Source organism: Onychostruthus taczanowskii, unplaced genomic scaffold (genome assembly GCF_017590055.1).
Source record: "Onychostruthus taczanowskii isolate IOZ18803 unplaced genomic scaffold, ASM1759005v1 scaffold7, whole genome shotgun sequence".
NCBI lineage: Eukaryota > Metazoa > Chordata > Aves > Passeriformes > Passeridae > Onychostruthus > Onychostruthus taczanowskii.
Genome location: NW_024504786.1, coordinates 1,160,144 through 1,172,843, shown reverse-complemented (window position 1 = coordinate 1,172,843; position 12,700 = coordinate 1,160,144). Strand labels below are relative to the sequence as shown.

The 12,700-nt window shown below is 44.5% G+C and overlaps 1 protein-coding gene across 11 annotated transcripts in view; it reads right to left on the bottom strand.

The window, feature by feature from the left end:
- DOCK7 (dedicator of cytokinesis 7) overlaps positions 1–12,700 on the bottom strand; it is a 96,687-nt gene that overhangs the window by 35,313 nt on the left and 48,674 nt on the right. For all 11 annotated transcript variants that reach the window (XR_005953895.1, XM_041421258.1, XM_041421259.1 and 8 more), the window contains exons 15-22: positions 8,514–8,631; positions 7,713–7,783; positions 6,699–6,837; positions 6,422–6,523; positions 6,082–6,168; positions 5,069–5,300; positions 3,607–3,771; positions 2,035–2,204 (exon numbers count right to left, since the gene is read on the bottom strand). Coding sequence is in view for 10 of the 11 variants with exons in the window: in XM_041421258.1 (XP_041277192.1) it covers positions 2,035–2,204; positions 3,607–3,771; positions 5,069–5,300; positions 6,082–6,168; positions 6,422–6,523; positions 6,699–6,837; positions 7,713–7,783; positions 8,514–8,631 (1,084 nt within the window). In the remaining variant the exon portion in view is untranslated. The remainder of the gene's footprint in view (positions 1–2,034; positions 2,205–3,606; positions 3,772–5,068; positions 5,301–6,081; positions 6,169–6,421; positions 6,524–6,698; positions 6,838–7,712; positions 7,784–8,513; positions 8,632–12,700) is intronic.

Here is a 12,700-nt window from a genome sequence, read left to right as displayed (position 1 = left end):
AGGGCTTTGCAGAATGCTGAACTAAGCTCTTGTTTTGTAAAATCAGGACTAATTTTGAGAATGCCTTTATCCCCCTCACATTTCTCTCTCAGGATTTCCTAATCTTGTCGCTCTGGTTCTGAGGATAACAATTAAACACACACTGTGTTTGCAAAAGCAGAAGTCATTTTGTAACAATCTGGAAAGGGAAGGGTTCTTTCCTCTTCGGAAAACAAAAGAGTAAGAGAGCTTCTTATTGCTTGGCAGAGTCACTCCGAAGTTCACAAAGCTGTTGTTAAATTCTGTGCTGCCCCTGGGGTTTAACCTGCAGCTGGGTCTGTGCAGAACATAACCCACATCTGTGAAAATCCACTGGCAGAGCAATGAAACCCCACAACGTCCTCTGGGTTTTTCCCAACACATCTCCAGCATTCCAGGATCACTTTAAATATGTCTTTTTAGACATTTAATAAATTTTCTTTAGTAGGGAATAAAATTTACATGGCTTCAATTCACAAATGATGGCAAAACAAGTGACAGACCTAAGATCTCCTCTGCTGTGACAATGAACAGAGATCTTCCAAATTCTGTAAAGAGTTTTCAAATGAAGTAAGAAGGTGATAAGGGAGACTTAAAGCACTTATACCACACCTCTAAATACCTTACATTAGAATAAAAAAATAACACAAGACTGGACTTTGAAGACCTCCCTCAAACAACAAAAAACCCCACAATATGAGCTGTTTTAAAGCAGAAAACTTCCTGTGTTTGGGAACTTGCACCTCAAATTAGAACATATCTGGGAATATTCCTTAAGCCATTACTTGGAGAAACAACAGGGATTTTTCCACCCTTTTATTCATGTCAGCATCTCAAGAAGTGTCTTATTTTTGTCTATTGATATTAAGAAACAGAAATAATTCTACTCAACCAAAAGTCTGTATATAGCCAGATTGAGGTTAATTCCTGATGCTCAGACTACCCTACAGGAAACTTTTCCCTCAACAATTATCCACGGAACAGGTTTTCCTTTAAAGCCTGGAGTACACCTCTTCATTTTGTACTGTGACATTATTCACCAAGCCAGCACACGTTAAACTTCTGATAGCCTGGGTAAATTCCATATGCACATCAGTGCCTGTGGCATTTCACAAAAGGTCAGGCTTGTTTAATTAGCAAGATACTGAAGTGGTCTTTAAAATATTTCAAGACTTCTAAGTCCAGACTTTGATGTAAGAAATAATCATTTGCCTACCCACAATTCTTCAGCCTCTTATTTGGTCAGCAAATGATGCTGCTACTCATTTAAAATTGGTACCTCTTCCTCAAATTGTGTTTTTCTTGCTCTTACAAAACCCAGCATCAGCCAAATCAAGCCTGTCTGGTCAGGGTGGTGGCTGTGGTCACAACCTTGCTCCCTAAACTTCCAAAGGAAATTAATCAGCCTCCCTGAAAGGGCTCAGGAATTCATCTGTGCTGGAAGAGTGAAAGGTCATGGTGGGAAAGAGTCTCACCCTGATGAAGTTATAACAGTTTGAAGAATATTTATTAAAAAGAGGGAACCCCAAAGCAGCTCAGGCACCCCTCACAGGGGAGGTGTGCATCCTAAATCCTCTCTGGGCCATGCAGGGAGCAAGAATGCTCCTGCTGTGTGCAAGACACCCACTCTGGAAACGAGGAGTAGAGAAACCTGAGCAGCTGAATGCAAAGGAGAAGAGAGAGTTTGGGATTGGGAGGGAAGAGTGGGGTAAGGGGGTGCAAGGTTTGGGGGGACACAATAGAGCTGGGCACAGGATTCGGCTGCTGGCCATGCAAAAAGTGAGGGGGAGACCAATCCAGAAGGACTCCTGCCCTCAGCAGGAGTGGAAGCAGCACTCCAGGACGGCTCCAAAAGTCAGGAACATTTCCAAGGAGGGGCGCACCAGCAACAGCCAGGAAAGGGCTGAGGAGAGGCTGGGACAACCCCCAAGCCCTCCCCTGGTACTCAGGAAGGACTGGGAGGTGCTGGGGCTCTGAGGGGTCCCTGGCAGGACAGGAAGGACAGGACGGACGTACCTTGGTGCCGATGATGGAGCGCACCTCGTCGTCGGGCGAGGTGGGGGTGCCGGAGATGTCAGGGTTGCTGTTGCTGAGGCTGCGCGAGCGGTTCAGGTTGAGGCTGGCGGGGCGCACGGCCGACCTGGCCATGGTGGCGTAGTGCACGGAGCCCCCCAGGCCGCCGGGACCTGCGGGGACATCCGGTCAGTGCGGCCACCCCTCACTCTGGCCATGGTGGCGTAGTGCACGGAGCCCCCCAGGCCGCCGGGACCTGTGGGGACATCCAGTCAGTGCGGCCACCCCCCACCCGGAGCCCCTCAGGACAGCCCTGCCCGGTCAGCCTGGCCATCCCCCACCCGGAGCCCCTCAGGACAGCCTGGCCACCCCTCACCCAGAGCCTCTCAGGACAGCTCGGCCATCCCTCACCCAGAGCAAGGCCTCCCCTGCCTGGTCAGTGTGGCCATCCCTCACGCTCAGGACACCCAGCCCTGCCCGGTCAGTGTCATCACCCCTCACAAAGAGCCCCTCAGGACAGCCAGCCCTGCCCAGGCAGTGCAGCCATCCCTTCAGGACACCCAGGCCTCCTCTGTCTGGTCACTGTGGCCATCCTCCATCACCCAGACCCCCTCAGGACCAGCCCTGCCTGGCCATCCATCACCCAGACCCCCTCAGGACACCCAGGCCTCTCCTGCCCAGTCAGTCCAGCATGGGAACAAAAAGCTGTTTTATCCACAGGCTTCCTACGGGATTGTCTTTAGCTAACAGGATGTTTTCCAGACCTCACACTCAAGGTGGGCACAGTTTTAGGTACAAAACCTTCCCAACACCTCTCAGAGCTTCCCCACTCTGTGCAGGAACATTCCTTCCAAAACCTGGTTTTCCATGGCTGTCACTCACAACCACCTCTTTCCCATCCCTCACTCTCAGCTGGGATTAATTTATTTCCCTCCTGCACTCAGACATGTGTTTTCTAGTATTTTGCACTTCTGTTTTAAATATGTCTATATTTTATAGGTATACATAATAATAAAAACATGTTTTATATATATATGTATGTATGTACATATGGGTATATATAGGCACATGCATTAAAATACGTAAAAATATTATATAAATAATAAATTCAATGAATTTAGGCTCTGTTTCTGGAATCAGCCCAACTTTTGTCATCAACTGCAAGTCTTTGTTTAATTGATGGATAATACCCTTTGGATATCTATTCTATCCAGCCAGTGTTTAAACTTTTTTGCTGGAAATGGATTAAAGTATAAAAGTTATTGTGAGGGAGACTGGGAAACACGACAGGCCAGGAGTGCATCACACCTGTCTCATAGAAAAAACCCTAAAATCCTTTTTTTTTGCCATAATTCACGATCCTTCAGCAGTGACACTTATTTAAAATAATCAAATAATTGAATCTGACACAACTAACAGTAATTAAACTCATCTTTTAAGTGGCTACACTGGCAAATTAATAACAGAGCCCTGCAGGGAAGCAGCCACACATTTGGAACTCGGGAACACCTGCCTGCAAGTGGCTTCTGCTTTCTTTTACCAAACTTGAAATAAAATGAAAAAGAAAAGAGCTACCTGGTGATGGTGAGTTGGGATAAGTGTTGGGCAGGCGAAAAACATAATAAATATAGGAAGCAAGCAGGCTGTTCCTGCCATGCTGGTCCTGGTTGCCATCCAGGTTCTTGTGAAGTCTGTTTATGATCGATGCCATCGCCTCAAAAGATGCTTGGCCCAGGTTCACTGAAAGCAAAAAGGGAGGAATTTGGTTTACGACTGCAGCAGGAGCCAGGGGAAATCCTAAATGTGCTGTTCATCCACCTCCTACAGGGTAAGTGGTGGAGCTTCTCAGAGCCTAGCAAGCATTGCTCATCCCAAGCTGAGCCTGGTGTTTGAACCAGCCTGACCAGCCTGAGAGCACGTCAGCTGCTCCAGTGATCAGCTGCCACTTTTATTAATAATAAACTTAACGAATTTAGGCTCCATTTCTGGAACCAGCCCAACTTTGGTCATCAACTGCAATGGTAACAAGAGCAAGTCCTTGTTTAATTGATGAATAATACCCTTTGGATATTTATCATGCTTTTCTCAGTTAATTATTTCCTCTATGTAAGTCTTAGCCAAAATACAAACTCTATCAAATGAACAATTTCATTCTGTGGAGAGAAAAAAGCTACTCTGAAAATGAGCACAAAAAACTACACACAGACTGAAGCAGATATTCTAGAAAAATTGAGGATGAAGAAGACAGTAGCTAGAGAATGAAAATCTTATTTTAAATAAATCCAGTCACTAATGTCCATAATATTCCATACAAACCAACTAAACCAGTACAGAACACTGACAGAGTGAAAGAACATAAAAATATAAAATAAAAATGCAGGTAAATTCTTTCCCAGAAAGATTAAATAAATAAATAACTGATATAACTAAGAAAATACTTTTAAAAGTATTTTTAAAGCAGTCTTAGATCCTTATATTCCACCATGTCCAAACTCAGGTTTCCTACCAATAAAAAAAACCAGCAAAAACTGCTGTTTTAAATAGTAAGGATCTAATTCTGACTTAAACTTGAGTTTTTTTGTACTGCCAGAGCTTAGCCCTTCACAGGGAACAAAAGAAGGGATTATTCATGCTGGCAGTATCAGATCCACAACAGGAACATGCAGCATCCAGATTTTCCAAGGTGACCAATAAGGTTGAAATCCCTATTTTCTGTCAGGATGGAGACACCTCAACAAGCTTTAGTGCTAAAAACATGCTGAGCATCCAGGAAAATCAGGCTCTTTTTCTGGTGGCTCAGTTTGGACACCATATTCCCAGTTCTTCTTACAAGCTTTCCATTAAATATTAAATATTGCTCCCGTGTATATCACCCCAGATCTGGATGCCAGCATGTTTTATTTGGGAGACACTTGGTATATTAGTGGCACTAAAATACAGCATAAAAATGGACTTTTTTACGTCTACATAAATATGATAAAATTGGAAGTGTCAAACTTTCAGCTATGTAATTCTCTATAAAACTTAAATAAAATACCTATTTGGCCTGCAATGACAGGAGGTCTTACTACCAGAAGGATCAGTTTGTCAAGCAGGAGATGAAGAAATCGCACTACCGGCTCCAGTTGAGAGGAATTTAAAGCTGAAATGCTGCTCTTCAGTTCATTTTCCAAGTTGTTCTCCATAATTCTCATGTCTCCTATTCGCACAGGGAACATGTGCTCATCCAGAGCATGGACAAGTGCAAAGAACTTGTCGAGGTAAGGGTCCTACAACAAGCAAAAAGCCAATAATCAGCAAGAATCCCCAAAATATTTTCATTTTCTATGGATTTGTGTCTCATGGATGGGTTCTCACCCTCATTTTTCTATCTGGCCATTTAATCTCACAAAATTAGCAGAAACTGAACATCTTTGAGAGATCTGTCCATATTTAATTCTACTTTCAAAGTTGCCAAGGCAAAACTAGAGGACCCACAGACTGTGTATTCTTAGATAAACCAGACAAAAATGCACTAAAATCACATTTACTACTTACAGCACAAATAGAATACGCACACCCCATCAAAATGACACAGTGGGAATTAATAAAACAAAAGCTGAAATGATTAAACAAAATGATTGTCATCTTTATTTTCAGGTCAAAGGCAGACAGAGGGAAAATACAGGGAGGAAGCAAAAGAGGAGGAGAGGAAAGAGAAGAACAAGAAAACAAGAACAAAAAACCAAGAAAACAAGAACAAGAAAGCAAGAACAAGAAAACATCATTTGCCTGGGCTGTGTTAGAGCTGTTGTATCAAACACAACAGGCTGACAACACTGTTGGCCATTCACCCTCCTGTGAATTAAGGCCAAACCACTCATCTTTTTAAGCAGAACTTCTCAAATATACTCACAGCAGAATGTGGAAAAACAGGTGTGCTGGCTCAGAACTGAAAATGAGATTGTAATTTCACTGCAAGGGATTTTTACACCCTTCACAGCAACAACTCTGACAGTGTTTCAACTGTCACAAGATTATTTTATTCCAGTGACTGCTCCTGACACCCACCTGAGTGTGGAGGGATGACACAGCAACAACTTCCACATTGAAAACCCCTTTGTGGTTGTCCACCCACTTCATCCCAGGGAGAGGAACCTGCAGGTTGAGGAAGAATGAGAGAGGATGTGACAGAGAGCAGAGCTTAGGCTCTGCTAATTACAAATTCATTTATTTTCATTTATTTTGGTCAGATCACACACACATAGCCACACACAAACACTAAAATTCTGTCCAAATTTAACAGTTTGTAAGAAATAAATAAATACACACACAGAGATGTGTACACATACATCCTCTATTTTTTCTCACATGTATTCTGCTGGTTTTCAGCAGGCAGAACTCAGCTCACCTCTGGAGAAAGCACTGAATAAGCCTGTGGTGGCTTTTCCAATGACACAGGGAGACAGAACTGACCCGTCTTTAACCGGCCGTTCTGCAGCATCGGGATCCACTGCAAAGAGAAGGAAACAACAAAACCACACATTTCTCAAGGCTTTCTTTGAGCTTTTCCCAATTTCCCAAGCTCTCCAATGGTATATGAGTTCACAGGGATGCTAAATAAAGAGCCAGCAAATGCATTTGAATGAATCCTGTGCTGAAAAATGTAAGGTTGGAAAGACACTCACGGTGTAGCCAACTGGAGTCTCCAGGGGTGTGTTTTGTTTTTGTTGGCAACTGACGTGGTAGAAAGTAAAAAGCAGGTGGTGGTGGTCTGTCAAAGTGGCTGGAAGCTTAATCTTGATTTCCTCGTGAAAATCAGGAGATCTGTGCAGAGAGCAGAGCCTCAGCTGAGTCACCCACAGTGGTTTGCTACCTTGTGCTTGAGACTGAACCCTTTGAGTTAAAGGATCTGCAGGGAAGGGAGTGTATGGGCTATCCCAAAGGATTAAAGCTCATTTTCTGATCAAAAAGGACTGGGAAAACTTCTAATCCACAAAAAAATGGGCAGCAACCTCCTCCTCACACAGGCACTCTGAACCACATGAGCAATAAACTCCTGTCTCAATCTGGACACTGCCACAAGCCCAACCTGCAGGACAGGAATCTCCCCTGGAGCATCTCTCCCTGGAGCATCTCTCCCTGGCACAGCTGCAAAGCCAGGAAAGCGTTCCTGCTGGATTCAGCACCCCTCACCCCAGATGCAAGGGAATTATTTTCAAGACCAAGTAGCTCCAATTTGTACCTAATGTCTAAAAGGCTCCAAGAAAACAACGGGGACACCTGCTCCCGTGAGTTTGGAACATAAATCTTCATGACTGCTGACTGGAGCTGTACTTGGAGCATCTGCTGAGCTGGGCTACGTGCTCAGGATCACACAAAGCTGATCTGTACCACAGCAAACAAAGACTCTGTCTCCCAGTTGTCACAAAACTCTAAGGACAGCATCAACTGGCACTGCAGTCACTGTGAGTGCTGTCCAGACGCTGATTGTTAAATAATTAACACCAGTCACTGGTGACTAACTGCACTTCCACATGATCTGTACCACAGCAAACAAAGACTCTGTCTCCCAGTTGTCACAAAACTCTAAGGACAGCATCAACTGGCACTGCAGTCACTGTGAGTGCTGTCCAGACACTGATTGTTAAATAATTAACACAGTTACTGGTGACTAACTGCACTTCCACGCTGTGTTTTACCTGTTGTGATACACCACAGCTGTGTATGCTTCCTTGGAAAACTCAGGACAGCTGGATTTGCCAAAGATGACCTGCAAAAAGAGGAAAAGAAACACAGAACCGCTATAAAACTGTGCCAAGAATTTGTTCCATAATCCTGCAGGAACATTTAGAGCTCCATTTATTGTGCACCTGTTCCAGCTTGTTCCCTGCCTCTTCACTAACAGGCAGCACTTCACTCAGTCACTGAAAAGGCACAATTTCAACAACTCCAGTGACACATGGACACAGACATGGCAGAAGAACTGATGGATGGAACCACCCCTGCACAGCTCCTCTCTGAGTGGGGATCACTGCTGGCCCTGAACAAAGTTGTCACCTTTAATTCTTTTGTCATGGAAGCAAAGCTTCTATTCCAACCACGAGCAGTGTCTGCTGCAAACACAGAATCCCAGAATCCCCAAATGGGTTGGGTTGGAAAGGAATTTAAATCCCATCTCAGGAATGAGACAGGGACACTTTCCACTATCCCAGATTGCTCCAAGCCCCATCCAAAATGGCCTTGAACACTTCCAGGGATGGAGAATCTCTCTGGACAACCTCTACTAGGACCTCACCACCCTTACAATCAATAATCTCACGTCAAAATTCCAGCCGCTCCACTGTTACCTCACAAACTCTACACAAATGCACTCTTTGCTTTAAAACACCACTTTCTATTCCTCTGAACTCATTCTTTTGAAATGCCTTTCAGTGAGGTTTTAAGGCAGGGGTTTCCTGCCTGCCAGGAGTGCCCTGCCCTTCCCACGGAGCCCCCCTCACCGGCATGGCATTGCTGGGATCCTCTCCATACATGAACTGCACTTTCACTGTGATATTCCTGGCAGATCCCTGCCGGTTGGCGAAGTTAAGGCTCTGTGGATACACATAAAGGAGGTTCCTGCAAGAGACAAAGGCAGCAGGTGATGAGAGGGGTCACACCTTCATTGATGCTGTTATTTAAACCTCTGTGGAAAGGCTCACAACGAAGGGTTTGACATTTTCTCTTCTCTCAGATGCAGTGCACACCCAGACAAACAATTTGTCTTTGGTAATGACTGACCCCTTATTTCAGACATCAAAATACATTTTTAAACTCTCACTATATTTCAAAACAGTTCTTGTTTGGAAGGGTACTTGGAAAATCCATCTAAAAATTTCCCAGTGATTCTACAATCTGAGAAGTTCAAGTGGAAAGAAAAGCTTTATTTACTTCTACTTCATACACTTTATTTGCTCAACACAGAGCAGATGGTTTTTGTTAAATACCTTCCTTCTTGTGGCCTGTTCCTTTTTTTCTTTTCTTTTTTAAATCTCCTGACATCAGGATAACTTCAGGTTACATTTCTGCTCTGAGAATGGATTAAACTGAATGGATACACGTAGCTTCAGGTAATGACAACACTCCCAGGTAGCTAAAGAACTGTTTCAAAGTCTGAAGTAATACAGTGCTCATCACATCCACAGGGAATGTGGCAGGATGTAATGGGAGGAAATTGCAGCAGAGGAGATTTAGGTGAGGCACAAGGGAAAATGTTCTGGCTGTAAGGAGAGTTAAAGCAGTAGAACAAATTGCCTTGGAGGGTGTGAAACCTCCATTTTCTGGTGGTTTCTCAGGACAGGTGAGGCAGACACTCTCCAGCTGGGTTTAAAAACAACCTCAGCCTTTGCTGGGCAGGGGACACATCCTGGAAACCCCCTCCAGTCCCATTTCTCCAAGTCTCTGATTACTTTAATAGCTATGAGAGATGCACAATTCTGCAGGATCTTCTGTCCTCTGAGCCCTGCTGGGCCCTTGCCGACAAGGTGAAAGTTAGATTCACACTTCATCAGCAAAACTGTCCACTACAAACCCCTACCTGTCCTTTGTGCAAGTAATTTAGATGTGCAAGTAATTTAGATCTACACAAAGCTCCTTGATGTTCTTTCAAAGGCAAAAAAAGAAAAAGAAAAAAAGAAAAAAAGAAAAAAAAAAAAAGCAACATCCTCCACAGACTTTTCCACCTCAACACTCAGTTATCCAAAGGAAATGAGTGTTCTTTTGCTGCCAAACAAGTCTCAATGTATGAATTGTTACACATCTTTAAAAAAACAGCCTGGAAATCCCCATTCCACCTCCCACACAGCCCTGCCCACCACACCAGCACCATCCTCCTTGGCCAGCCTGGCTCCTGCAGCTCCAGCCAGGGGATCCAGCAGGGATGGTTCCATGGGAGCTCAGGGAGGGCTTCAAGTGCTGCTTCCAGCTCCCAGGGATGAAGGATGGCACACTGCATTCTGGCCAAACACTGCAGAACTAACAGCCCTGGCTTGTGAGGCAAGACGAAAAAGAAGTTCCCTTCCCTCTGGGAACTGTTCTGCGGGTCTGAACACAATTTGTGAGTGGTTTCCAACTGTTCCTTGTCCCACAGAGACAACAGATGCCAGATGGGCTCAGAAGTGAAGTGAGGAGCACAGCAGGACAACTTTTAAGGTGCAATAAAACAGCTGCTGTCGAGTGCTGGCAGCAGGAGGTTGGTAACAAAAAGACTCTTTTTTGGATTCTCAGGAGGGCAGTAACTCAGGGAAGGTACCTGGTGCCTTTTAGATGCCAGGAGTTTCCAAAACACCTGCACTGGTGGGACACACTCCTGGGGCAGCAGCTGCAAAGGGAGGCTGCCCTTGGCTGCCTGAATTGGCACTAATTAAAGATTTTGGCCAACGAATCCCACCCAAGGCCTTGGCTCTGAGGGCAATTCCATCTGCTCCCCAAACAGTCCCATCTACACAGCCACAACCAATGCTGATCCTAAGGAATTCCCTAAGAGCAGTCCAGCTCCAGGGACATTTGGGGCAGCCTCATGAACCAGGCTCTGCTTCACCCCTGCAGGCAGAGGAATAAGCTTAGCAGGCAAGTGGGAATTTCTTCCCTCTCAAGTCCTTCATGGTGAATTAAGTTTTGGAATCCCATCCCCACTGGTCACTTTGCCAAATCAACGCTCTCCTACTATTTCAGAGGGGGCCAGGGCCATTTTTGTGACTCTCCTAAATTACTTTGTTCTGCCATGAATACATTTGCTGCTTGATGTTCTTTTAAAATGAAAATGGATATGAAAATTTACTCTAAAATGTACCTTGCTCATAAAACTTTTATTAAGTATTATTAGTGCTTAAGAGAAAGATTTAAGGTATTTGTGAAGCCAGGCTACAGGATCCCTATATTAAAGGCAGGCTTATGCAAAGGATTGATTTATGCTGAGGAAAGGGACAGGTTGTTGCCCTCTCCACTGCTTTTCAAGCCCTCATTAAAGGGCATTTCACTGGGAAGAAGCTCTTATGGGATTTGAGATGCACAGATGCCACTGCAATAGGGGGCAGGGATGTTCCCCCTGTTCAGGCAGCCTCCCTCCAGAGGGTCTCCTATTCCAGGCATCTTCCCTTTGTGGAAAACTTACATGGAAAAAGGGGAAAAATTGCCCAGCTGGCAAATCAGAATGTGATCCCAAATGGTAAAATCCTGCCTGTCCTTACCACTGGTCAAGTCAGGTTGGAAGGGATGTAAAGATCACATCATTCCACCCCCTGCCATGTCCAGGGGCACGTTCCACTGTCCCAAACTGCTCCAAATCCTGTCCCACCTGTCCTTGGACACTTCCTGGGATGGGGCAGCCACAGCTGCTCTGGACAAACTGTGTCAGGGCCTCACCACCCACACAGAACAGAAATTAGTTTATCTAATCTCATCAAAACCTACTCTCAGGTTAAAACCATCACCCCTTGTCCTGTCACTCCAGGCCATCGTCCCCAGTCCCTCTCCAGCTGCCCTAGAGCCCCTTTAGGCACTGGAAGGAGCTCTAAGTTCTCCCCAGAGCCTTCTCTTCTCCATCCCCAGCTCTCACAGCCTCTCTTCTACCCCATATCACTAAAAACCTCAGATGTTCCTGTCTAAACACAGCCATGGAAAGGGACTGATGGCTGAAAAAGTGACAGAAACACTATAAATGTCTTGATTTCCATCAATCAAAGTTTCAGGCAGGAGCTGCAAACCCAAGGGCTTGTGTTTGGAGCTTTTATTAAAATGCCACGCCAAATATATGCAGTGCTTACCCTATTATCTCAAACAGATCTCAAAAGTACTTCTACTTCCATAAAATAAATTGCTAAAGTGCAAAGGCTTCCCAAGCCATGGAAATAATGGCACCAGGCACTCCTCTAAATATTTATGTAATATCATTGCAGCCATTTTGCAAAATCCTTCACAAAGGTATTAAAACATTAAGGGCTGCTCCTAACTCTTACAATGAAAATTTCTATGAATGAATTTTCCTATTATGAAAATTTCCCTTTTCAGTAAAACCCGGAGACCTTTTTCTTTGCTTTATTCCTACTATAAAAAACATTTAAAGCCCATATAATCAGGGTCACCCAGGTGCATGAAAGATCTTCAGGATCATGTTTGTTATATACATCTTTTCCTGACAACTCTCAGAGGCAGGATTCCCTCTCAGGGATTCCAAAGCTCTAGAATTTTATGGTTTAGTCATGCCAGAAGCTTTTCTCCTCTCTGCTTTCCTGTGTCACACTTTTCTTCTGGACTCTGGGACTGTTGTGACATCTAGGGGTGCTCTGCAGTGAATTTAGCACTTCCTGACTTCACTGGCCTTGGCATTAATATGGAAACGTGCTTGGCAGCTAATTAGTGCTTCATTAATATTTGACATCAGGCCTTTGGCTGCTTTTTCCCTTTGGAAAACAAACCTTCCCCACAGGCAGTGTCGTGCCTGAGCAGCACAGGCAGCACATGGGACACAAGCTGTAGAAACCTGGTAGAATGTCTGATCCCCAGTTGCTTGGTCATTGCTATTTCTTCAGTAATTCCCTATATTTTTCTGAAGACTAAGCCAAGAATAAAGATTTTTGGGAGGTGATGGGGTTAGGAAGAATTCAAAATAAACCAGAAAGATTTCTTGCATGAGACAGTTAAAAAAGAA